At 47.1% G+C, this 26,856-nt stretch overlaps 2 protein-coding genes across 2 annotated transcripts in view; one reads left to right on the top strand and one right to left on the bottom strand.

The window, feature by feature from the left end:
- LOC142564280 (uncharacterized) overlaps window positions 1–10,783 on the bottom strand; it is a 53,695-nt gene extending 42,912 nt beyond the window's left edge. The window contains exons 1-2 of the mRNA XM_075675221.1: window positions 10,574–10,783; window positions 23–414 (exon numbers count right to left, since the gene is read on the bottom strand). Of these exons, the coding sequence (XP_075531336.1) occupies window positions 23–352 (330 nt within the window). The 5' untranslated portion in view covers window positions 353–414; window positions 10,574–10,783. The remainder of the gene's footprint in view (window positions 1–22; window positions 415–10,573) is intronic.
- Window positions 10,784–10,986: 203 nt separating this feature from the next.
- On the top strand, window positions 10,987–25,862 carry LOC142564281 (uncharacterized). Its single transcript, XM_075675222.1, has 8 exons — window positions 10,987–11,149; window positions 11,364–11,507; window positions 11,695–11,765; window positions 12,753–12,821; window positions 14,198–14,282; window positions 19,972–20,045; window positions 23,208–23,318; window positions 24,736–25,862. Exons 2-8 carry the CDS (start codon window positions 11,388–11,390, stop codon window positions 25,652–25,654), a joined length of 1,449 nt encoding a protein of 482 aa, XP_075531337.1. The 5' UTR covers window positions 10,987–11,149; window positions 11,364–11,387; the 3' UTR covers window positions 25,655–25,862.
- Window positions 25,863–26,856: the final 994 nt, after the last annotated feature.

Here is a 26,856-nt window from a genome sequence, read left to right as displayed (position 1 = left end):
GAGCTGGTCTGAGTCCTCTCACCTGGTCGAACATGAACGTCTGGTCTTTGTTGGGCTTGACCAGACCAGGAGCACATACTTGCTGTCCCTGAAAGTAGAAGGGCTCTGCCTCGGCCTTGGGGTCAAAGACGAGGCATCTGTCGTCCACCACACGAATGATGCTGGACGTCTCAACTTCTCGGTCGCCAAGCGGGCGAACACGCACGGCCACGTTCACCCGCGCTCCGGGCGATGGCGGGTTGTTGCCCGATCGGCGGCGCTTTGGCGCCGATGGCTGTGCTGTCTCGTTCGAACGCCTCTTCCGGTTTGGTGGAGCCATTGTAGCTGCACTTGTGGTAGCCTTTGACGCCATTACTGGTGGTACGGAAGTTGACGTGCCTCCATGAAGGAGTTGACAGACATGGCCTCGGTCAGCTGTTGGAGATGGGATGACAAGTGCATGGCTTAAATTCTCAACAAAGCCTTTACGACAAGGTGACAAGGCGGGCGAGTTTGGTAAGATTTTTTTTGAATATGCAACAGCAAACAAACGGGGACAAAAGGAGAAGAAACTGTTTTTCTACCTCTTTTTCATCTGCATGGTGTTGCACATCTGAAATGGACTTAATACACTGCACTGCTGTGTAGCGCCGTATGTTAACAGAGGGCAGTGTGTACTAAGTTGTAAGGCTAGAACTCAAAGATTAACCACCAGAGACCTGGAGTACAACTCATGCTGCTAATTTTTGTCATGTGTTTGTTGCATATTAGTCTTGTGCTCAGACATTGTAATGCAAGTCTTTCTTTTTTTTTTTTTTTTGAAGCTCCGGCTGAGTGTGTCGGCATAGGCCACATTGACAAAGGATGTAGACATGCTTCAGGAGACAACGTTTTACAAATAGCTTTGCACTGTTGCCCACAGCGAGCCTGCTGGTTCTGGCAGGCACGCATGAGTCTATTGGTCGCGAGCCTTTTATCGTCGCACAGAAAAGTAAGCGAAGCAGCACATCACTGTGGCCACGAATTGAAGTGGCACTACAGGAAATCGCAATAAGCGCTTATTAGGCCCTCATGCCTGTGCGCTAGTGAAGTCAGATTTCTCGCTTACAAACATGAAGCTCGTCTACAGAAGCTTTACCGTAAATACCAGAATGTGGGTCAAGCTTTTTTTCAAAAAAACACGGCAAATTTTCGACCCCCGTTTTATATACCGATCATTTTGTACCAGTTTATATCGTACCATTTTTTTTTCCTTGTTTCTTTTTCAGAAGTTTGGGGGTTCAACCTATATTCCAGTACTTAGATAAGCTGACATGCCCTGTACTTGTTGTGGGAAATAAACTTCTTTGCACATGCACTGGTCATCACTTATTTTCTCGACAAGCATCCAACTTCTTTGTGCTTGGGACACTCCTGTGTCAATGACTCAGTGTGCATCTGCATTGGTGTTTGCATTTCATCACAGCTTGTGATCAATGCAGTACATAAACAAATGCTGCACGAGAATACACACTGCATTAGGTTATACTGTATTTCATTGACTGCTTCATGAAAGCAGTCGCCTCACATAGCTTATAATGTGCATTGGACATGTGCAAGTCCTTTAGTCACTAAATGCGACTAAAGGACACTCACTTCTACAAGGGACAAAACTTGAGCAACATCGCAGGGACACCACTATCAATGCTGAACGTAGAAAAGCCTAGTCAGAGAACTCTGTAACCAGAATAATTGGATGTGTGCAGTAAGTGTAATGCATTCATTGCAATTATGCTACAGATTACGCAACGATAATATGCTCAGCAAAACATCTTGGGCTACACTCGCGGACAACTTTCTGTGGCCATGAAGGGAAACCTACGGGCATGTGGCTGCTCACGTGTGATGTCGCCCCAAGTAGCCCGGCAGCATTTGACAGTGCTTTTGGGTGCTCGGAACAGACGCCAAATCGACGCAGCTTACATGTGCGACAATCTCACGTTTCCCCAGACAGGGAAGGAAAAGGCAGCAAAATAAGTAAACCTTTACATTCAGTGGCGTGTTCCGTCTTATTTAAAACTTGCTAATAAGGTTTTGTTTTCTCTTAGCCAGCGTAAACTAACGTGGAATAAAGTGCGGGACTCTATTTCAGAAGCGCTCTCGCTTGTCCGTGCTTTGCCTCCATAGCTTTTCCTTCATAGCCACAAAAAGTTGTCCGCGGGTATAGTTTGTTCATAGCGAAGAAATAAATAGCACAATAAAGGCAAAGACAAAAGCACAGGACAGGTGTGCTGCGTTTACTGCACTATTATTACATCTTCCCTCATGAATGCATATCTTTTTCTGCTAACTCACAGAATAGGTTTACGGCAGTGAAGAAGAGATGTTTCACAATTTCCAGCTCCTAACAGATGTTGCTGAACAATGCGAAGCCGGCAATCCCTGTACAAGCATCTTCTTTTGTGTGTGAATGGGCAGTACACTTTCTAGTCTTGACTTCTTTAAAATGTGAATAACAATCTCCATTTACCCAACACAGTGCAATCTAAAGAATGCCGAAGGGAAGGTACAAATCCAATTAAGTTAGCAGTTCTTAGTGCCTATTTTTCATATGCCCCCTCTTTGCCACTGTTTAGTTGTGCAGAGTTCAATGTAGTTCTAAAATCATATCTTCATGAAATTCAGGCATACCACCACGACAATGAGATGAAATCTTGCCATACAGCACTATTCCTAAAACAATGCAAGGAAAACAGGGGCAAGGTAGGAGATGGAAATTCAAGACGACGAGCAAAACGAGAGCAAAGTGAAAGCAGGAGCCAACGCTTCGACAAGTGGACTTTTCTTCAAGGCGACATACGCTTTCCTCGCCACAGTATATTTATACTGTGGCGAAGAAAGCATGTGTCACCCTGGAGACGAGACCACTTGTCAAAACGTTGGCTCCTGCTTTCACCTTGTTCTCGTTTTGTTCACCGTCTAAAATAATGCAAGGCACTTGGAACTTATGTTGCCACATTAGTCTGCTTGTTTGAATTTATTTTCACAGACGCAGAGATATACGTCTTCATTTGTTGGGCAAATACTCATTTGTTCATCTTTTTTTGTTTATTAATGCTGTGTGTCTGGCACTCAAATTTTTCTCTTTTTTTTTGTATCATATTCCACTGTTGCTTAGGCTAATCTGGCTCGCGGTATTCTGAAATTAACTAATGGCACAAGGGATGCAGTGACATTTTGGATGGTCATGAAGAGAAGATTAGATTACACTGCAGTTCCAGCTAGTTGCTCCTAAACCAGTTCCAGCTAGTTGCTCCTAAACCATAGCTGTGTGGGCGTGCCATCCCAGATACGTGCACAGGACTTTTGATGCACATTTACCTGTTTAAAAGCACCCGCAGTAGTTACACACATTTTCTATAACTGCTTACGACATTGAAAAATGCGGGCTCGTACGACTGCCCGTGTGGTTTCAAACTAATATTCTGTTTCCTGGGACATGTTAGCCCATGCTTATTTCTAGCTCCCGACATGCCCATAGAGACAATAAGGCCTGAATTTTAAAGATAGTTGCAGTGAGAACAGAAAAATGTTCACTTACCAATACAAGATGAAGTTTTCACTATTATTCACCTACATATTAAATTTAACAATTACAGACGACATCTGAATTTAGAGTGGCTTGGAAAGCTAAATGTGTACCCAAAGCACAATGTCACTTGCGAGGCGTTCTGTACAGGAGATGATGGATGCCACAACATCTGCTATTATTGCAGCTGGCCCGCTTGCTATTGCCAGGTATGTCCAAAATATCGTGTTCACACAAAATATATTTGTTTTTTTTTTTTCTGATTTGACACTTAGAAGTAGCTTGCGCATTTACCTGCCAAGGTTGGCACTGCTGCACAGGCCTAGCGAAATCACAAAGCTAATCACACAAACTTGCAGGAAATAAACTGCCTTATGATAGCCGCATCAATGTTTAAATGAAATAAAAGGCGCTTGCGTCGTGTATCATAAGATATATTGGTGTGTAACTTGCATGGGCAAAAAGATGCTATGTACAGCCCCACCACACATGTCCGGTAAACACAAGCCGGTATAACGTAAAACTATTCCAATCCGCTTTTGTTTCAAATCGGCCATTAGCCCCCTCTGATGGGACAAAATGGCTCAGGCTTTGCCCATGTGGGCGTGGTGCCCTCCCACATGGGCTGTACCCAAACAGTTCTGACCTATGGCGGAGGGCTAATGGCGGGTCTGGAATAAAAACAGATTGGAATGGTTTTACGTTAAACCGGCAAAGCTGCCTGCCACTAAAGAAAGACATCCAACTACACGGAGGCGCTGCTGGTGCAATCAAGGTACGGACCTAAAAGTTTCTGCACTTTTGTAACTGAAGATGTTGCAAAGCACAGCTCTATTTGAGCATAATTAAATAAGTTTCACAACCATCAGTTACATCGTGACTGTCTTCTAGTTCGTACTGCCCTCTCTCTCATTACCCACACATGCGTGTGTCACAATATAAAGCTTTTCAGTGTTCAAGCTGAATTTGCTTCCAACAGTTTAAAAATGAAAGAGCAACGTTTTTCTATAAGTATTGAAGGGCAAATTTAGTGTCAATTTGAATGAATGCCCTTCATTAGCGCAAATCACAGGCTGTCACAAGGAAAGGTTTAGCAGCACTAGCTGTAGAATGCACTGGCATGTGCGTGCGTTCGTTGAACTCTCTTCACTGCACAAAATTATCATAACTGCGCCTAAATTTATTTTCTAAGCAGAACTTAGAAAATAAATTAATATGCAATAATGATCGGCACAAATTCTGAAACATTTCCTCTGCGATCTGAACTGTTACAAGCGTCTGTGCTTATGTAAGCCACCAATCTTCCCCTGCAGACAAAAGCAGTCTTGTTTTTAAGGTGCTTCACCGTTATTAGCGCTTCGAAACATGCAGTTTATCACTCCGGTGTTGTATGCAGTGCAGTCATGTCTTTGGTCATAACTAGTCATGCTAATGGCATTTAGCAAATATTGCTTAAATACGCAATGAGCTGGCTGGTTTACTGATCGACAGTGCCATCAATTCAAAAGTACGCTTCCCTTTCCCATCTAGCACTGTACCGGCAAGGTGGCACTTGCTCATTCATTAAGTTTGTCCATCTAACTCTAATATAAGCCGGTGCACGCAGACTTCACTCTGGTTTCGATAGACGCCTCCATGTTTGCCTCGCTCATCGTTCTTGACCTTTCGGCTACAGTTGGTTTGTGCAGTGTCGGCAGGACAACTGCGATTTTGAATGTGCGAACAAGGTGCAATGGGGAAGTCACTTTGTATGCCCACAGCAGCTGTGAAATTTTATGCATGGCTACTCTGGCAGCAGCCAGCCAGGTACCACCGGGCAGGAACCACCAGGTTTGTCCCTGGTGCCCCTAGGTCAAGCCAGTCTACTTTGTCTGGTGCGATTAGTACCCCAGTTAAACGGGCAAATTTAGCGACACTTCAAGAGAGCGCACAGGCCTCACCTAGTGTCACTCTGACAGATTGACGGCAATGTCAATGACGATCTATGGAGCCATAAGGCCCGACATTATTCTCAGCCTTTAGAGTCTTGTAAACAGTTACTCTTTTATCAGGCAAAAGAGAAAATGCTCATTTGCAAGAACTTTTGCGATGAAATATAGAAATACTATAACATTGTTAGCATGTCCATTCATTTTTATCTAATACAAGCAAGGAAGGAGCGAGTGTCACTAAACCTTTCCCTCCGACAGCCTGCGAATTACACTAACTGCGAAGTGCGCTCGCTTGAAGAGTCACTCAAATTGCCACCCGACTACGGTATTAGTCTTACGAGATCATTGATCATGTGAAAATATAAATGATGCCAACAAACGGAGGGCTCAGGAAACACCTGAAATTATAATAGAGTGCTGGATCTCCAGGGCACTCAAGGGGTAGCAGGGAGCATCAAAGCTGGAACCAACACAGTCCCTGGGATGGAGCCACCGAGGCCGAAGCATGCCAAGGGACGTTTGCATTCAAGGTCGACTGTTCACTCGCACAGATCCACTCTTGCACTCCCATCAACATTCGTAGCGAGATACAAGTTAGCCACTCGTCCCGGCATGTGGAGGCCTTGGCGAGCCTCCAACTCGCGGAGCAGTCCGGGTTCCAGCTTTGGTGTCCTGGGGAATGTCGCTGAAGTATGCTAAATAAGGCCACGTTTAACAAAAGCAGCACAAAAAATTGTCTCTTGCTCTCCTTAAGTTACGCCTAACACTATAGTGCAAATCCTCACTTCCATCACAGACTCAGCAGCCAGAATCTACACGCACGTTCCTGCGAAATGGTGACAAAATCTCTTTTTTGAGACATGTCTATTCTACTGGCAGTTGGCGACGTGCTCGGCAACCAACGGGAGGCGACTGCCGCGAGAAATCTTGGACAGACACACACAGCCATTAGGACAACACTTTCACCTGCAGTTGTCTAGCATTCTTGAGAGCCTATTTGTCTAGGATTCGAGGGAGTGTAGGCTAAGCTAGCAATCGTACCACAGTCACCAGGACCGCTATTACTCTCTTCAATCACTGAATGCGATGGAAACACGAGTCGTGATTGTGTACAGCAGGAACAATGTCTAGCCTTAAAACTACTCGTGGCAGCACTTGTGATCAACACCCGACTCGAGCAAGAATGGTTTAGTGCCCCTTCAGTCCCAGCGTACACATATGTTCCCGCTACTTAAATTGGCCATTTCTGTGCAGTGGTGGCAAGCACTGCACAGAAATGACCACGAACAATAAGCTTGGGGTAAATTGAGAATTCTGCTTATCTAAAACCTAAAGTAACTACACTTTACTTCTGTGTCAAATGTAACGCTGCAGTTCACCACTATGGTGAACTACTGTGTTCGACGAAACTTGACATGAGGCGTCCGGGTTTAATTGCGAAATGACTTTTTTTTTTTCCATTTCTGGTAATGCTTGCAGCAAATAATTGACTTGATCATGTTTTTGAGGGGATGATTCCATTCTTTTTAAGAAAAAGCGTAGCGTGACGGACTGTAGATGAAATAGATATTTAATTACCGTGTTTTTACGACGACTCAGCATGAAAATGTACAGGCGCTCCCAGAATAATTCGGAACGCCACACACGCGGCCGCTCGCCGCCGGAGCGCACCCGTGGAAGAAGTAGTACCATGGTCTGCGCGTGCGCGGTCTCCCTAGCAAGCAAGGTTGGCTCCCTAGTGCATCTAGTTTGTGTTGCCTTGCTCCAGAACGGTAGCCCTAGGTGCCTCTTAACGTTTTGTCCAGGGGGGCTGGGCCGGTGGTGTCTGTGACAAGCTGTGTCTGCGCATGCACTCGAGTTGGAGCGTGAGCGCTCGTGTCTGCATGTTCGCGTGCTTGGCCCTTTTTTTTTCATTTTTCGTGTGGGCTGTATTTATCATTTGCTAAAAATATTTATGGTAGGTTACCGTGACTGGCGCTGGCAAAGGGCGGCGCTTTCATCTGATGCAACCGTAATGATATCGGCGGCTCGATTGATAAAGGGATACAAACATATTTAAACAACGACAGTTACGCGAATTCCGCCCTATTCCAATCGAGGCAACATGCCGAAAAGAGTGCCGATAAATGTGCGGAGAAATATAGTTAAGCTCAGTTCCCAAGGTATACCTCAACGTGAGATATGCCGCCTCACAGGAAAGTATCAGTGCGGTCAACCGAATAATCCAAGCCTACAGGGATGAAGATGGCCGACTCAAAGATGCAGCACGATCGGGACGACACCGATGCACATCGGAAGAGTCCGATCTTCTTATTGTTGCTGCAGCCGTTGCTGATCCTTACCAGAGCGCCCGCCAGATCAAGACAGCCCTCAACCTGCAAGCTAGTGAGGAAACAATTAGAAGGCGCATGCGAGAGGCTGGTCTTCGTGGATTTGTCGCGGCACAAAAGCCACACCTTACAGAGCACCAAAAACGCCGGCGCCTTGAGTTTTGCAGGGCATATGAGCGCTGGACGACTGAAGAATGGAAGGAAGTAATATTTTCAGATGAATCGACATTTTCATCTAGATGGGACCAAGAGCGCCGCGTATGGAGACCATATAACTGCAGGTATTTTCATTTTCTTTCTGATCATTTAAGCACAAATTCTTCGGACGCGCAAAAGGTATTTCATCTGAAAAGACCATTATCTATTCCCTTCTTTTCGTGCAAATACGAGCCTGGGTATGTTTCGGAGATCCACAGCAGCGGCCGCTGTACTGTCAACGTTTGGGGAGCAATTAGCAAAGAGGGCCTCGGTCCACTAATCCGACTGTCCCCATCGTTCACAGCTGAAGCTTACTGTGACATTCTGGACTACCACCTATTGCCATACGCGCTGGACGGGCCATTTAAAGATGGCTACTTCTTCCAGCAAGACCTGAGCCCGGTGCACACCGGTAGAGCTGTGGCAAAACTTCTTCAAGAACGTGGGGTTCGCGTTCTTGACTGGCCTCCGAAAGGTGCTGCAGACTTCATTGTTATGGAGAACGTGTGGGGCATGATGAAAGAAAGCTTATCCAAGCTGAATCTGGGAGGGGCCAGTGCCGACGAGCTCTGGCTCGCCATAATGCGCGAGTGGAAGCGCCTTGGTGAGAGAAGGGACTTCGTCGATGCGCTCTCCGCGTCAATTCCACGCCGCGTACAAGCTGCGCTTCGCGTGGACGGCGCATTCGGGAGATATTGATAGCCGAACACGCCAATCGCTTTAGACGAAACAGTTACGTTTCGATTCTTTTTTTTTTACTGTGGAAAAAATAAACCCCGTGTTCTTCCTATTATTTAGATTTACTATGTTCTCCTTACTACTTTTCTGCATTCAGCTCACACAGCCTACCCTGGATTATCATTGTATATTTCCTCTGAGCAAAAAAAAAATCTATCTTCGCCAACAAACGCCGACTCGTGATCAATACGTAAGGATACTCGCTACCAGTGGTCCAGATTCCGTGATTGATTGGCGCACAATATATACGAACCACGTAACGGGGTGCGTCAATAAATCAGTAGAGTCTTGAAGAGTTCATTAGAGTGACCTTTCCATGAAGTGACTAAATTGGCCTTGATTGACATAAATTGGCCTTGATGAATGTGCCGCGTTATATCATTTTGTGAACTCTTTTATTGCCACTATCGCAGACACACCCGTTAAGAGGGGTCATGTAATAGTGGAAATTGTCCTCGTATTGCGAAGCTAGTAGTAACACGGGTAGGGAGATATTTTACTAAGAGCTAATACTTCGCAGGACAGGCTAACACGGTGGAAAAATAAGGCAGCGTTGCCGTTGTAGCCAAGCCGCCCCACTAGCACGTAATCACGCAAAGCATTGCTATCTCCCAGACGGGATGCAGACCATGGCGAGAATGCGCTGCAAGGAATGCAGGAGCCTTTATTTGTAGATAACGGTGCATGCATGCTGTGCTACAGACATTCATTCGCCCAGCCCCCATTGCACAACGCTAAAGGGCACCTAGCGCTACCTTCTTGGAGCAAGGCAACGCCAATCTAGATGCACTAGGGAGCGGAACTTGCTCGCTAGGGAGACCGCGCATGCACAAATCTTGCCTGTATTTATCCGCCGGCGCGCTCCGCCGACGAGCAGCTGCGCGTCCAGCGTTCCGAATTATTCTGGGAGCACCTGTACAGCCATTGCACCAAATTGACTTGCTTTCATCGGAGTCTCCAGCACCTCGGCACGAAATTATCTAAATCTTACACATTTATTTGCAATCGATCATATTTCCTGGCTGAAGAAGTTAGACAATAAGGCAGTTTTCCGTAAACGTTAGGCAAAAGTCAAGGGCGTAGGGCGGGCACTGCCCCACAAGAACGAAAGGCGGTTGTAAATGAAGGCCCACCCACGCACTACACCGACTACACCCACGCTGGGCAGAGTTACTGTATAGGCTAAACAATGAGAACTTCACAGCGCCCTAAACCAGCAAGTGAGCTACACACTACGACTCGAGCAAAACCAGACTATTCTCGCGATATAATTACGAAGGCTCACAGTCACGCAACAGTGGCTTGTTTGTGGTGGGCCCAATATGAATTTAGCCCCCACGCCCAGTAGCGGCGTTGCGAGGGCTACTGGTTTCAGAAAGCAATTACCGGCGATTGTTTACTACCGAGAAGGGCAGACAGTTGGCGGTCGCACAATGAGATGTGAAAATGTCTGGTAGTCTCTGAACACGAGAAATGGACTTTCCTAGAGGGGAAAGCTTGGGCGGATTGCTGGTCAGGACATTTTTTTTTTTTTTTTCAAGTCTGCATACAGCCCCGAGTCAGGCGTCACCCAGATGGCCAACGTAACGCACAACAAAGCCTGTCCTCCAGTGGCGTAGCAACAGGGGGGGCCGGGGGGCCGTGGGCCCCAGGTGCAAGGGGCCAGTGAAGGGGGGGGGGGGTGTCATATACGTCTGAAGACACCCCTCTTTCCGCCGGCTACACCCGGGAAGGGGGGTGACAGAAGACCTATGGGCCCCGGGTGCCAGACGACCTAGCTACGCCACTGCTGTCCTCACAGCAACAAATGCGGCAAATCGCGCGCTCACCGTTCGTGAAGGTTCCTGCGTGCCTCGTCCTCGATGCAGTCTCCAGAAACGGTGCCTGCCGCAGACGCACGCTTTGGCCACAATACGCTGCTCCGCATGAAAAGACTTTACGCCACTTGCGATTTGCGCGAGCGGCCCGAAACGTTTATTTGAAAGCCGATGCGCCCGTGGCAATCGGTTGCCCATTGGCTGGCTGTGACTGCTCCGGACGTGAACTTTTCCGTCGTGCGATTGGTCAAAATCAAAATCAAATTGCCAATTCAGTTTCCTATTGTATGCGCGTTGCAACTCAAAATGAACTAATAAATAAAGCTAAATAATTTTGCAGTTTTTTCGCAGGCAAGTAATGGGCTAAAGTTTAGTATAAAGGAACTAATGATAAGCATGTGCACGTGGGTCGCGTGTGCGCGTTACGCTTATGTTGCTGCGGGTTGCAATATGGCGATAAGGGCCTTGCCGTCTTGAATCTGCGAGGAAGCGTCGACTTCGCACCTCTCGCCCCCCAAAAACACTCCACAATAGGCATCCTGGGCGTTCGTCCTATTCCCGCATTCTAACCACCCGCGGCTTCATCCGGTAATTGAATTTCTGCCCGGCGGCGCGCTAGGCGCGCCGCTAATTGAGCCTCTTTAGAACGTTCTGTGCTATCGCGCCATTCTATGTTGCCGACGGACAGTTCAAGGTCTCTCGCGATATTTTGCGTCCCGGCGCGCACTACGCGTCTAGATTGGCGCTGGAAACACGCAGCGATGCTGGAAACTGCGCCGCCTTATTTTTCGACGTGACGCAGGTCTCGCGACGAGCTACCGAAAACATGACCAGGGTCTACGTTGGCCACCTCAGCTACCGTGTACGAGAGCGCGACTTGGAGCGGTTCTTCCGCGGGTTCGGCAAGATCCGCGAAGTCCTGCTCAAGAACGGATTCGGCTTTGTGGTGAGCCATGTCGCAATGCATATATTTTTTTTGTCTTAATGTGATACGGGCGTTGCTGTTCGTCGATCGTTAATTGACCGGAGGGGGAAAGGGATGCGAACTGCAGCTGCTTCGCGTGCTGCGGGCGCCTGGCGCAGGTTTCCTTTACTTCCGAAAAAATAAAAAAAAAGATATCGTGCTTTTGCAGGAGTTCGACGACCACCGAGACGCCGACGATGCTGTGTACGAGCTGAACGGTCGGGAACTGGACGGCGAACGGTACGGATGGCTTTGATCGTCGTGTTCGAACACTTCCTCTGAAGCGGCACCGCGTGCGGTGGCGCCCCGTGAATTGTGGCCGAGTTCGTTGAAAACGCACTCCGGCTAATCGACGTTTCGAAAAGCACGTGTAAACGTTTCTTTTCCCGGAATGCATCGCCGTGGTAATTTATGGCGACGTCAGTAAAACACGAAACACGCACAAAAGTTAACGGTGCTGCGACTGCTCAGTTTTTATCTCCTGTATATTCTTAAAACTGGTATTACTACTATAAGTGGGTATGAGTAGTGACACCAACTCATGGAACCAACTTGTAACGGCAGCCGTGCTGCCATAATGTGCTTATTTCAAGAACAGACATTACTATAAACATTTCTGCTTGTCTGGTGCAGGTCATCCCTGCTGCAATTATTAAAGCAGTGTGTCTTTTCACAGTGTCCGTGCAGAACAAAGTCTGCATATCTGTAACCTTTTAACTAACCAGCTCTAGTTGTACTAACAAAGATGCACTTGTGCAGGCCGCAGCACATTTTGCTTTGCTTACTGGAGACGAGCCGGGCTTGACGACTCAGTTGGTCAGTTGGCCTTGTGCATTTTAGTATTGGCAGCTTGAATATTGTCCTCTACACTCGTGGTTTATTTCGTTATCTGCTCAAATAATTACTTGCACCGAGGGAAAGTCTCTTTCAGAGCAAATCTCTTAATAAGTGGGCGAATGTGAGATAAACTACACGTTTAATACACTTGTCGTATTTAGATACAATGTCCAGTAATTTGCCAGGGTAAAACAAATGAAATTTTCTACTTTTTAATGAAATAACTTGAAGAGTTAATAAGCAGTCAGTGTGTATTATGTAAGAAAACAACTATTCCTATTTTATTAGCAAATTTCTTTTGTTCATCTTTTTTGCTTTAGCTGTGGTATTCTTCAAATTCTTGGGATGGGAAGTTGGCCTGGATGTGATCATTTGGTATCTTTCGTCCAGGGTCGTTGTAGAGCTGGCACACGGAACGGCTCGCCGGCCTCCTCCGCCGCGGAGCACCTGGACCGACAGGTTAGTCACCGAGCGGACATCCAAGGCCCACAGTAGACTTACGTTAATATCACCCTTGCGGGACCACAAATTTCAGTCAAATAATCCAAAAGGTCAAATTAGCAAACAGCACTAAAATGAACAAATGGCAAAGTTTTATGATTTAAAATATTCTGTCATCGTGAACAGGCTACCTCACTACAGTATTTCAATAACTGTACATGATGTCATCAGTTAGTGCTTAGCAGAACTCGATACTATCATCAGCGCGGAAAAAAAATAATCAAAAAGGATATCGCCCAGAAGAAAAAATGTTGTCCTCAGTGTGGGACATGCTGCTGTGGCTACCGTCACCGCTTACGGAATCAGTTGCACCATCTACTGCATTTCCTTGTTTTCAACATATAGTAACCACCATGTGCATCAGGGGGCATCGGTGGGGGGGGGGGGGGGGGTCAATTTAACTGAAGTGGCATGCTTTCACAAACGAACTAAAGATTTTTTTTTTCCATAGCAAGGTGTGCCTTTGCCCAGTTACTTTCCAGGGTGTTCAAATTAAGTGAAAAGTCATTAACTGGAGTTAAGTTACGTGCAGAGCCCTTGGAAAGTGTATCTGAATGTTTTGGCTTGCACACGTGATCTTCCTTAAGATGACACTGTCAGCCTCATTCTTTTGTTCACAGCAGTGTTCTTCCTTCTCTCTTGCCTGCAACAATACAGTTTGCAGGTGGTCCACTGTAATAGATGTTTGGCCACTTCGTAATTTAAGCTCAAAGCATGAGCATAGACCAGGCCTGGGATCAGAAGCACTGATAAGTGTTCCTTGCCTGCACAGCCTGGTATGTTCAGCAACATTTATCCCCTGAAAAATAAGCAAACAGTGCAGTACAGGCAAGCACACAGTGTAAGGTTGCATGCACACTGATGATTCACAGAGGTTGCGAGACTGACCGCAAACAGCGAGTGACTTGCGGTGACCTTTGTTCACACTGGCAAGAGTGACCCACCCATTGCCACACTGAAATATCTCGCAGTCGATGTCGCTTGCGTCCGCTCGAACCATCATCGCCATGTACAGTGCACATCTGCGTGTACAGAGATGCTGCTCCTGCGCTGCCGATTGGTCCGCAGCAAGCAACTGACCCAAAACAGTCACTTTTGAACCATTTGCGACCAACTTGGTCATGTGACCTCTGCCGGTCGCCGGTGTGAATGAGCCGTAAATCTGTCCCATCTGTCATAGCTGTGCCAGTGATCTTGGACATCGTCAGGCGCCACTGCCTGCAACGAGTCAGAGGCCTGCATGGAGGGTGTCGCACTCCTGAGCAAACAACCGAAGATGTGTCCGTCAAGGAGCTTTGCTTGCAAAAGACTGCCTGTGTTGTCTCTTGGTGCAGCAGCGGCACCAACAGGTACGGCCCACCCACACGGACTGACTACCGGGTTATCATCGAGAACCTGAGCAGCCGCATCAGCTGGCAGGTAAAAGAACGAACACATGTTTTTCTATGTGCTTCCTCTGTTGTGAACTGCAGATTCAATGGCAAAACACTGATTGCTTGGCATAGCATAAAAGACTGCACTTTGTCCAAGTGGGTTTGAACGTTTTGGGAAAGTCACCCGAATAGAATTTACATTTTAAAAAACTGCTTATTTGTTATCGGAGCAGTACAGGAATGTTTCTTTTTATCTGTATGAAGACTTCTACTTAATTGTGCTAAGCCCTTACAACCAGGGAACCATAGTTTGCCCATTTATAACACTTAAAATTAGGTAATGTGATGTTATAGCAGAGCGAGGCCTCAGTTCACGACGCCAATGTTCAGTGCCATTACCATTGTCGAGCTTTTCCATTGGTTGACATGTCAGTAGGCTGTCATAGCTTGACTCTCGCCTAGCTGAAGTCTCAAGTGTTTCCAAGCTTCTGCAGCGTTCTGTTGTAATGAAATTGTTATGGCTTTCCGTAATTTAACTGCCTATGTTAATGAAAAGCCAGCACGACTAGTAACTAGGGCACGTTCTGCCACTATGCCATTCTCTGGCTTTAAGCTTACCATAATACTTTGTTTTTTACATCGGCCATTAGCTTGACAACAGCATTGCCAGTCTACTTGACGTTGCCAAGTGAGTCCCGGAGTTGTAAGTGGCACAGTATTTCTACCTGTCGCCACACCAAGCCCGAAGGTGTTCTGCAGTGTTTATCTTATCTAACTTTACTGTCTTTCAATTTACTGGCGGTTAACTTTATTTCCCAGACTTTGCCACAAGCGAAGTGCCATAAAACACTTGTATGAGAGCATACTGTACTGAAAGTTGGCACGAGCTAAGGAACATGGTGGCGATAAAAGTGAACCAAGTCGTGATGTTAGCAGTGAGTACAAGCTAAGGTGGTGGTCAGGGACAGGTTTGAACCAGAACTGCCCAAGGAATAAGGCTTGCCAAGCAGATGGTACAGGCTCGGTGCTTTTGTGACCGCTGTTGCAGTAACCAGTGGGGTACGGCCAAATGCACTGTTGGTGTACAGTGCTGGATGCTGTTCCAAGGGAACACTTCAGCGTGCGGCTTTCACTTTCCTGGCGCTCTAGCTGCGAGTGCGAGCTGTAGCAATGTCAGCGCACCGCACAGGGTCACAAAAAGGTGCTGGCGCAACCAGGCACAAGTCTGCTGCAAATCTGGACCATTAAATGCTTGCCAGAGCTCTGCGCACAAGTTCTCTTTAACAGTGGGCTGCACTGCGCGTGAAATTTGACAGTCGCGGTACAGTGGTGCTCAACATGAGCTGCAACACGATACCCTTGGTCAAACAAGCTCCGAGATGGCATGCCGCCACTTACATACAAAAAAGTTGTTGAACGAATGCTGTTAATAATTGGAATATTTGTTTAGCTCTCCAATTTGTTTATGGTAATTTTTTTGGCCACTGTGCAGTCTTGGAGCACCTTCGACTGTAGGCGCCATATTGCAGCTCATGCTGAACGCGACTGTACCTCAATCTGCATTCTAACTACACTAAAGGTAGCAATATCATAGCGTTTTCTAAAGGTAGCAATATCATAGCGTTTTGATGATAGAGGTTTCGGATTGATGGCATAGGTTTCCATAAATCCGCATGTAGTTACAAAGTCATGCATCTATATTTTGTTGCCGAAAGTAAATTAAGATACCTATATTTTCATATTTCATGCACGGCACAAGCATTGGCCGCTGCCTCACTGGTCAGCAAAAAAATGGTTGCCCAAGCTATCAAATTTAACCACACCCATTCAGCCATGGGATAGAAAAAGCTACGAGAAAGGAAAGTAGTCTCGTCCTGTATTCTCACCTTGTAACCTTTGGGGATACTTTCACTTTTGTGCTGCGCTAAGTCCAGCATGATGCCTCACTGGGACGGCAAGCCGGGGCTTTGCCAATCGTTGCTCACTAAAAGTTATGTCCCCAAAGATATGTAAAAAAAAAATGCTGGCTTTTAATTCTTTGCCAGCTCCAGTACTGCCACCTGAACTTGTGCCACTGTTCGTTAGCCCTGACCACAAGAGCTCATCGTCAGTGTTAACCAGCTCTCTCGGCCACTGAACGTTGGCTATAGCCTTTTGGTGCACTGCCGCGAGGGGCAAGTCTGAAAATAAAGCCAGTGGTATTGCAATAAGTGCCCTACGAAAGCACGCGCACAACACGAAGCCAAGAGGTGTTGGGGTCAGTGCTGCCGTTTTTGACCTCGGGTCTGGGGGGCCACATCCCGGGCTGTTTGCTTGTAGAGAGAGCGAGCCGTCGGTCGGTCGATGGTCTCGGGAGGGTGGTGGTAAGAGAGCGGCCCCACGATGTTCTCGGTCTCTCGGGGGTCCCTCCTCCACGGTGTACACGGAGCGTGGTGCTCTGTCCTCCTCCTCCTCTTCCCCTCGATGTGGTGGGGTGTTCAGCTGCACTGCACAACCACCACCTTCCCAATGCGCCCTCCTTCAGAGTTGTTCTCGGACTGTGCGCTCTCGGGGCTTGCCCGCCAGCACGCTTGGGGCACTGGCCAAGGTAAATACTACCACCCCACTGGTCTCCGCCCCCCCGTCATCGCCACGGCGGGGCCTTTTTCACAGAAACCAGGGGGGGTTTTGGATGGTTGCAGCAAAGACATGTGCGCGGGATATTGTTGACCCCCCCCCCCTCCCTGTTCCTCCTCCTGCCATAACTGATGAGCGGCGAGGAGGCCAGTCTTGCCTTGTCTATCCTCCCTTCCTCCTGCTCCTCCTCCTCCTCTTCGTATCCTTCTGATGCTGACCTTGTCCTGTCCATCGTCCCGTCTCTCTTCCCTGCTGCTTCACGTAGCTCCCTTCCGCCTGGACTGCGCTGCCCCTGGTGACATCCTCTTCTTTTCTCTTCCTCCTGTGTGCCTGCGCTGTTTGTGTGCCCTATCACTTCTTGTTTACTGCATTTCTTCTTTTTCTTTCTTTCCCCTGTGGCTGCAATCTCTCAGGTACTGTACTGTGGTGGGACAAGAGTAACATGCACAGTTTCTCATGGGACAGTGCGAGGAAAAAAAGACTTCTGGAAGGTGACCGGAACCATGCTGCATTCTTGTTACTTTACTTCACTGACTTCTTCGTTCTGTGTCAAGCCGACCAGCCCAGCTCGGCACCCAATTAGCCTTATGTAGCAGTAACCATTACTGGTTGTACCATCATAGCACATGTTGCAGCATGGTTCAGGTTTGTCCTTAAAAGCAGCGTGAGATTGCAGCTACAGAATTCTTGCAGCATTTGTAGAATACGCTCTGAATGATCTAATCTGTTTGCAGCAGACCCCAGTGGTCTTGTCTCACTAGCTCCATGCAGTGCAGTTAAACGTACAAGGTTATGTCAGCCAACCATGGACACTGTTTCCAGGAGACAGGCTTGACCTATTGTTCTTCGTTGATCCATCTATCTAACTGATATGCTGGAGGACTGGTGACAGAAAAAAGGACAATTCATGTGGGATTTTACCTTAAGTACGTGTCATGCACAAGAGAACTAGAGCTGGATTATGAGCAGAATCTTCTGTTACTAATTGGCTGACATGACCTTTGACCTGTATTCACTGCAATGCACTTGGAGAGACAGCTATCAATTTTCTTGACCAGCCTCTTTGTTCATCGTTGTGTCATGTGGCAAATTAGTTTTCCCTGTTGCCTTTCAAGATGTTTTGCTCTTCCTGCTACAGGCTTTGCCCATGGGACAGGTTGTGCAAAGTAAAATGAACCACGCCAACATTGGTGTATCAGATGTCAATTGGCTGTGGCCAAAATGTCCCCTTGGGCAAAACTTGTTTGCTTGCTGGAACCTATTTTACAGTATCTGTTTTATTGCTTTCTTTTTCTTGTTGCTTAACTTCAGCTGCTTTCTTTCTTTTTTTTCCTCCCATTTTTAATTCGTGCATGACCTTCGCTAAGCCCTTGCTAAGTGTTATCCTGGTCCGTTAGTGGCATTGCTTGTTTTTCAAACTTTGTGGGTGTTCTTTAGTTTTTCCTTTCTTTTAACTGTGCTGTGGCCAGATGCTCTTGCCAGTCAGGTGTCAAGTGCCATATCACTGTTGTTAAAGCAATATCAGCATGGCCACTTGCCTGTTGAGAGATAAAAGAAGGCAAAATTTTGCACAATCGAAACCTGTGCTACAGAAATTCATGAATGCAAGCTATGCAGCCCATGTGGACCTTGAAGGGAATGTAAAAGAAAACTTTTTTATGTAGAATAATCAGGGTATGCTCACACTTTTGTTTTAGTAGAGACCTTTTGCTGCTACGTTAACCTCATCACCATTTCTGAGGGCATCACAGAATTTTAGGCATATTTTCTTGCCAGATGATTCACTTTCTTAAAATTAAATTCTGCGGTTTTACATGCCAGAAGGCAGATTTATTTAGTCAAGCTGACCTGAGCAGGTGGAGACAAAATAGTAGCAATATGTTAATTTCTAAAAGCATTTTTTGCTCTAAAGTAGATAGTTGGTATGTAGGGCAAACACAGTGCACATGCAAGATCCACAAAAGCTACTCTGCCCTCCCCCCCCCCCCTGGACATGCTGCTGAAGGAAAAAAAATGGGTGACCATACTTGCCATATACAACACAAAGGGTTTACTTTGAGGTACACGTTTGGGATGCAATTTTGTCGACAGTTATCCTTGTGGGCATTTCATTTCTGTGGCACTTTGCCAAGTACTTTCCTGTCTGAACTGTGCACATCTGTATTTCTGATAGAAGTAAAAGCAGAAACATTGCTTTGAGAAACAGTCCGAAAAATATAAATGAAAGGCTATTTTAGGACAAAGTGGCATCTTAAAAGGTGCGACGCACAACATGTAAAGGTGTGCATGTGCATTTTAAAATTGCACCTCTGAGGTTTACTTTCTCTCATGCAGTTCTGATCCTTCCTTATTTCATTTATTATTTTTACCATTGTATCCCAGTGTTTTATGGCAGCAGTCTTTTAATGTGCATATCAGCATGTTATAAAAGAAAGCTCTTAACGTCCAGGGTACACTTAAATAGGCATAACATATTTAGTACTCATAGGTAAAAATATCAGATTTTATGGTTTCTGGACTTGCAACAGGATTTATCATTATTCCTTGTCCAGTGCTGTGTTCCCGATAGTGGCTTGTCAGAAAATAGCAGCAAGAATGGTTGCAGTTATCGTTTTGCTACAGCTCCTCCGAGGTAGAGCTCCCTTAGAGATTCGCATGCTTGCTCATTTTAATTGAGTTAGTCGTAGCCCTGGGTGACACATATATTACTTCACTCACTCCGTTCAAGCTTTGGACCTTTCTTGCTGTACTATTACTCCCCACGAATAATTAATTTGTAAATAATTGCTAGTGTAGTTCTTTAGTACTAGTGAATGGTGCAAATACCGTACTGAAAGAGCACTTACAGGGCTCAGTCCTGAAAGAAGGTACAATGAGTGTTATTATTTTGCTGTTGAAAAAAGATGTGAAACAGCTCATGTGGCACAAACCTGGCTGGCAAGTGCATGGCAGTTGTGTCTGTGTACTCCAGCATCGTCCTCTACAGTTCACTGCACCTCTGCTACTGCAAATGCGTCAAGTGATGGTCAGTGTCGTGGTTGTTGCGTTGTTGCCGTGCCTAAATTCGAGTGTGCTCGCCCTTGCCTGGCCCTCGCGGTGTGGATTTCTCTCCCCACCAGGACCTGAAGGACCGTATGCGGCAAGTTGGCGATGTGACCTATGCTGATGCACACCGGCACAGGCGCAATGAAGGGTTAGTAGAAACTTCCTGCCTTTACGTTATTGCTTGACTGGCATTGGACAGCTTAGGCTTGTCCGTAAACCTTTGTGTCCGTAAACTTTTTTGCGGAACATATACTGGCATTGGAGAGCTTTGGCTTGTCCGTAAGCCTTTTTGCGGAACACCGGGATACTGGCATTAGAGAGCTTTGGCTTGTCCATAAACCTATTTGCGGAACACCAGGATACTGGCATTGGAGAGCTTTGGCTTGTCCGTAAACCTTTGTGTCCGTAAACCTCTTTGCAGAACGCCGGGATACGGGAGACATCCACGCGAGCAACATTGATGGGTCTGTCTTGTGGCGCAGACTTTGACCGGATAGGACACGGAGCTGTTATTTAAGTGACTTTACCATATTTGGCTTAACTACTGTTGTAAGGCATCGGTAGGAACATATTCTTTAACGTTCAGTCCTCTCTGTTAAATTTTATTTGATGAAAACACTCGTGTAACACAAAAACGGCTCAAATACATTGCATTTGGACAAAGCGCCACAAGATCTCGCTACCAGCTTTGCTACTGCTTTTTACAGCTCCAGGAACCTTGCAATCCCCTAAACTGTAAGAAGTTTACTGCTATAACTCTATTGGGGTCATGTAGCGAGGGTTTCTTGCTATAACTGTTCCTTTCATGGTGCTCCAGCCTGTGTAAGAGCTGGCCTTTAGAAATATGCTTCCTTTTAGAAGTGCAGTGTAGTATCGACAATACGATCAGTTTATCCTAATTGCGGAGCGATAAAAATTTTAAGTCCCATCCAAAATGCATTTATAGTTTTGTGATGACTCGGAACACTCTACCTGGCTACGGTGAACTCGCTACAAATTCTTAGTCAGTGAAAGAGGGGTTATGCAGTCTTGGTCTTCCGTGGCACTGGCAGAAACTTTTCTCAAAAAGCACTTGCAGCAGCGTGCAGTGAACGCCTTGAACATAGGTGAAGAGCAGTTTTTTTCCTCTAGGAAGTGCCTACTCAACATTGAGGTCATAAAGGTCCAAAAAGTTGGGTGTGCGAATACCAAATAGTAGATTTAGAATCGACTGTCAAATCAAATCAAGGAAAAAGCCAAATATAGAATATTAAGACATGTTTCACAAAATTTAATGCTTACAAATTTGGGGCGAGACAACGCGGTGCTGAACATGCTTTGGAGTCTTGTGTTAGATAACAAGAATGTAGCAAGTTATCAATAACTAGGTACATGGAAATGCAGATATGCAGTACAGTCTATAGAAATCAAGATATACAGTGCAGTCTACTCTTACTAAAGGGGACATCAACTTTTCATGTTGGCACTGATTACAGCTCAGCTCTAGTACATGAAGGTTTGGGAAATATTTTTTTACCAATAGAATTTTTGTTGAATAGAATAAAGTGCTTTTTTTCCTCTGAAACTAATGGTTTAAAGATGCTCTGTTGTACTGAATATCAGTGAGGTTCACACTTTAATAGTGGACCTGTGTTTTATGGCAATCTATTATTTATTGCATAGAAAGTTTTGCTTCATAGTTTTTCTCCCGGGTACAGAAGGGCTATCCCAACTTTACGGCAGGTGGGTTGATCGTAAGGCCCACCTGCGCAACAGCAGAAAAACCTCTTCGCATGTAGCCGACGCCGTCCCCAACATACCTTTATCAGGTTGAGCATGATTTGCCACTATTCACTCTGAAATCTGTAGTCACGGCAAGTTTGCGCAACACTCCACCCTAGCCACCCTGCCCCCGTCATTCATTTGCTGTCCGCGCAAATGCATACAACTGGGTCATGGCACTTTCACACCCACCATGTGAATCCAAAGCTAGCCTTGTGACGGGTTGCTCAAAGCTAAAAAAAAAAAAGTTTGTCTATGAACAGCAATGAGAATGAGAAGCCGCCATGCGGCATGCCACAGAAATGGAGGCCGTGAACAACTGCATTGACATCCCACACACTCGTTTTCATTTGCGAGGTGGCTTGTTGGCTTTCTAAGCATCGCTTGGCCACTGCAAATAGGTCTGCATCGATTTGGTACCAAGCCGTAGCTTTAGTCGCCAACGCCCAACAAAGCAGCGCCGATTAGGTCTAATCAGTAGACCAGCCAGGGGTGGCACACTGGGCATATGCCTTTTTCATCCCCCCACCCCTCCTGAAATTTTGGTGTTTGTATAGGACCTGCCCCCTCCTCCTGCCTCACCATCTCCATCCCCAGGCATGTTCGAAATAGCTCTGAAGACATGTGCCAGTACACTTATTGGGCATATTGGTAATACTGTGGGTGCACGCGGGTGTAATTAAAGAATACGTACTGTGTCCCGTGACAGTGGCCCCCTTCCGCTTTTGGTAGAATTCACCGCAATACATTGCATATGCTTGACCACGTAACACCGCTGTATTGGAGCAAAACAGATTTTAAAGAACTGGCATTATACAACCTTTGCCGTACTTTCCGCACTTCAAGGCCATCGGTGAGAATGGCAAAGGTAGACTCGGTGCCATTGCTGACAGAGGCAAGTTCTTTCAATTAAAAGCATGCCACCGAACAGCAGGAAGCTTGGTTGCGAACATGGAAGCAGCTTGACCTGGTGTTGCAGCTGCCAACGAGGAATCTGCCATGCGAGTGTTTGCCGAGAAGAGGGGGGCTGCTGAAAAGCTGCCTCGCTGCTTCAGTAAGCTTGAGGCCGCTGTCGTCGCTGCTAGGCCACCGCGGTATCAAACGAAAATAACACCTTTGTCGCGCGAAGTGAATAAATACTGCATGTTTTTCCCCTTTCATCGCACTCTCTCAGAGTTCCGTTTTTGGCAGATAAATGGTCGATCTCATGCCATTTCGGTTAAACAGTGCCACCATTTAGTACGTACTTTTTCCAAGCTCTGGCCAACTACGGTTTAACGAGCTTTCACTGTATAAGGAGGATGTACACGTGACGATCTTATACATAGGGTCACTGTATGGTGTGGGATACATGGCGGTGCCGCAAAGCCGTCCGAATCATTGGACACGTCTGAAAAACTGGGCGTTGATTGTAGCCTTAAAGTAAACATCAAAACTATCATTCTGACATTTAAGAACACCTACACTGAGAGCTTGAAACTATGTGGCTTGTGGTGTGTAATATTTAACATTGTGTTTTCCTATCTGCGATGATGGTTGTCTTCTGCAGTGTGGTGGAGTTTGCCTCCTACTCTGACATGAAGCGAGCAATTGAGAAGCTGGACAACACAGAGATCAATGGTCGCCGGATCAGAATCATCGAGGAAAAACCGATCCGAAGGTAGGGTAGCACGTGTCTCTCATTTTGCCAAGTACTGTCGGCACTCAATATTACGAACCTCAGACTTAACAAAACCCATGATGTAACAAAATATGTTCATTTCCTGAGCTTCTATTCAAAACTTGTTTTTTTTTTTTAATTTAACAAAGTAATTGTTTAACAGGGTTTCGATTTAGCAAAGTTTTCAGCCATTTGAAGCATGTACTTGATGCACTTGGAAGCTCTGTGTCTAGCAGAAAAACTATTAGTGTTGATCGACGCAGAAGTAATCATTTGCATGGGTAAAAAGTTCGAGTGGGAGAAATGCTGTTATGCAAACGGGATAATCGCAAACATGAAATGTACAGGAAACATCGCTGTTCCATCTATCTCGCTGATAAGGAAAGTTGCAGAGGCTGCAGGGCACGCGGCAGCTCGAAGTAACTGTAGCCGACCTCGCAGGGCATGCTTTCTTATGTTAAATGCAGCAGAAACATGACTCCCTGTATTGGGAGTCATGTTTCACCCCAGGGACGGTTACGTCAGCCCAAGAAGGGGAGTGGGGTAAGGGGTGGGCATGCAGTAGCGTGATCAAGATATGAAAGAGGATGCTCAATCAGTACTCCGGCACCAATTGCTGCAAATTTCCAACCTCGAAACAACTGCATTTTGATGGCAGCGATGCACATTAAAGAATGCCAGGTGGTCGAAATTAATCCTGAGCCTCCTCCTTCCACATCCTCGGCTTGACTTGACTGTCAGGAGTGTTTTGGACCAAAGCAAGACCAAAGCAGGTGGACAGGGGAGCCCAGTCAGTGTGCGAACACAGTTGACATCGCTATGGCCACAGCCTCAGCTTTGTCACGGTTATCCAAAACTCTGCGAGCAGGCGCAAATCGTCGTAGCTGCCTGCCGTGAAGTGTTCCGAGAAACAAAAACATCAGATAAGCGCTAGTCTTGCCTGCCCACATTCATCTCCCAAGCCTTACGCTTGACGGGCTCCGTGGGGAACCTGAAAAACGATACGGAACTTCTTGCTTTATTAGCTCTAGCACCCCACAGCACTACATAGGTGCCGCAGTGGCATTGCTTCAGCCGCTGCAAGTTGAACAATTCCAATGGCAAGCAAAGCAGAAGTTTCCTGCATGCATTCATGCACAGCTTGTGACGTTGCAGCTCACGTGTGAGTGTTGCTCAACTGTTATAAAAAATATAAAAAATTCAATTACAAATTGTGTGCTGGCTCAGATGTACAAAAGTTTTCCCGTGTTCTTGAGTGCACAAGGATTAACTCACACAATGCAGAAAATTGGGTGTCACGCCCCCTTTAACAAAAAGATACTGATCCTAATTATACCATGTAGTCATTTCATTCCCTCAGTTGTGCAACAAATGGCTGACCCACCCAGCTTAGCTGTTGACTTGTGTCTCGTTGCAGCTTCTCAAGAAGCCGCAGTCGCAGCCGTAGACGTTCCAGGAGCCGCTCGCCGCGGCGCACTCGGCGATCCCGCTCCGGCTCCAAGCGGCGCAAGAGCCGCAGCCCGCAGAAACGGCGTCGCTCGCGTAGCGCGTCACGCTCCCGCAGCCGCTCGCGCTCCGTCAAGCGGCGCTCCAGGAGTGGTTCGCGGCGGCGCCGCTCCAGTGAGTCACGCTCCAAGTCACCCGCGCCACGCCGAAAGTCCCGCAGCCGCTCTCGGTCACCCAAGCGTCGTAGCCGGTCGGCCAGCAAGGACCGGAAGCAGGCGAGCCGTAGCCGAAGCCGCTCCGTAGCCAGCAAGAAGAGCGACGACAAGGCTGCCAGCCGAAGCCGGTCCCGCTCACCCGTCAAAAAGCGCAGCAAGCCGTCCAGCCGGAGCCGGTCGCGGTCTGCCAGCAACGAGCGGAAGTCGCGCAGCCGTAGCCGGTCCGAGGGCAAGGCTGAGAAGAAGTCGTTGAGTCGAAGCCGATCAAAGTCTCCCGCCAGCAGTGGCCAGAAGTCGCGGAGCGCCTCACGTTCCAAGTCGCCCGCCGATGGCAAGGGGGCTTCGCGGAGCCGCTCAAGGTCGCCGGTGAAGGAGCGCGAGAGCCGCTCGCGGAGCCGCAAGAAGTCGAAGGACGAGTCGAAGTCTAGCCGAAGTCGCAGCGGTAGCCGCGGGAAGTCCCGCTCTGCTTCGCCTGTACGGGGAGAGGAGAATGGGAAGGTCGCCAAGACTGGTGGAAAGAAGGGCTCGTCTCGTAGCCGGTCTCGCGACCGGTCACGGTCGAACTCGGCCGGGCCAGGAAGCGGCAGGAGTCGGTCGCAGTCCCCAAGGCGCGAATCGCGGTCACGGAGCCGCAGCGGTTCCCCGGCTAGCTGCCACGAAAACGGCGACGACTGAGATTCAGGTTCGGTGCAACCCCCTTCGTCAGCAGCAGTCTTTTTTTTTTTTTTTTTTTCCATGCCACAAGCTCGTCGACTGTCTCCAAGACCAATGCAAGTAGCGCCAAGCACGTTTGCAGAGTTTTGGGTCCTGCCAGCTTTCGTCGGCGGTGCAAAGTCAGGTTTCTGTGGTTTTGCTCATCAATAAAACATTTTTTCACCCGTCAGGCGCTGTGGTGTTCCGTCCGCTCTGACCTGAAAGTACCGGGCGCTGAGCGTTAAAAAAGAAATGCAAGAGAGATGAGTTGTATGGGGCAAGCCCCAGATGCAGCTAACTTTTTCGAGTGAGTGAACGTCACCGATCTTGCGGGCTTTTCACTTATTTAACACTATGTGCCTAGGAATTCCGGGTTACAAACGGTGTGCACATTTGTCAATGTGACGCAGCATTCTTGACGGGGAAAGTAGTGAGTGCAGAATTTTCAGAACACAAGCAATACATGATCATTATTTGGGGGCAAGGTACATCCCTGTAGGATGTAAAAAAATTTTCAGTTTGAGGGTGTATGGGCACTACTCTTTAAAAAAAAGCTTGCACCCTTTGGGGCGCATGTTGTCCCATAATGATAATCATCTTCCAAGGTAAGTCGCCTACCCGGTACTTCCAAGGCACGAACGGCATGCGCATTAGCTTGACAGCATTCTCGACACGAAAGTAGCGAGCGGAGCGTTTTCAAGAAAGGAAGTGCAAGCAAGGCAAATGATTGTTGCGGGACAAATACACACCCCAAGGATGCAACTGCTTTACAGTGAATAGTAGAAAAATGACTCAACCAAATACTACACAAGAAAGTGGAATTCGTGAATTACAAAGATTACATTAACTTGCAATGCAGCTAACGGATGCCCCACGGTCGAACTTTGCAGTCGTACTCGGTCCCTATTTGTAATAGGCCCGCTGTGGTCTGAAACGTGTAGTGGCATCCCTTTGTCTTTGCTGCCCGAGTCTCCACGCTATTTCCGGACTGAATGTGTCGGATGAAGGGGCGCCATAGCCGAGCAACTGTCAAATTTCTGCAATGAATGCACACTTAAAAGACCTTATAACTGCTCACGAGGTTGAAGTTCAATGGGTTATACCTACTACGGCTGAGTGAACTCTCAAACGCGACCCCTCCTGCTCTGGTCGACAGCCGTACTGCCAAAATATGTTTCTGAATA

The sequence above is a fragment of the Dermacentor variabilis genome, chromosome 11 (assembly GCF_050947875.1).
Source record: "Dermacentor variabilis isolate Ectoservices chromosome 11, ASM5094787v1, whole genome shotgun sequence".
NCBI lineage: Eukaryota > Metazoa > Arthropoda > Arachnida > Ixodida > Ixodidae > Dermacentor > Dermacentor variabilis.
Note: the sequence above shows the minus strand (reverse complement) of the source record. Positions and strands in the feature narration are given on the sequence as shown.

Bases quoted from the DNA above. Each gene is read 5' to 3' on its own strand.
- LOC142564281 (XM_075675222.1), top strand. From the start codon at position 11,388: ATGACCAGGGTCTACGTTGGCCACCTCAGCTACCGTGTACGAGAGCGC. The intron at 11,508-11,694 runs GTGAGCCATGTC...GTGCTTTTGCAG, and splicing joins AGAACGGATTCGGCTTTGTG to GAGTTCGACGACCACCGAGA. The intron at 14,283-19,971 runs GTAAAAGAACGA...TCTCCCCACCAG, and splicing joins GCAGCCGCATCAGCTGGCAG to GACCTGAAGGACCGTATGCG.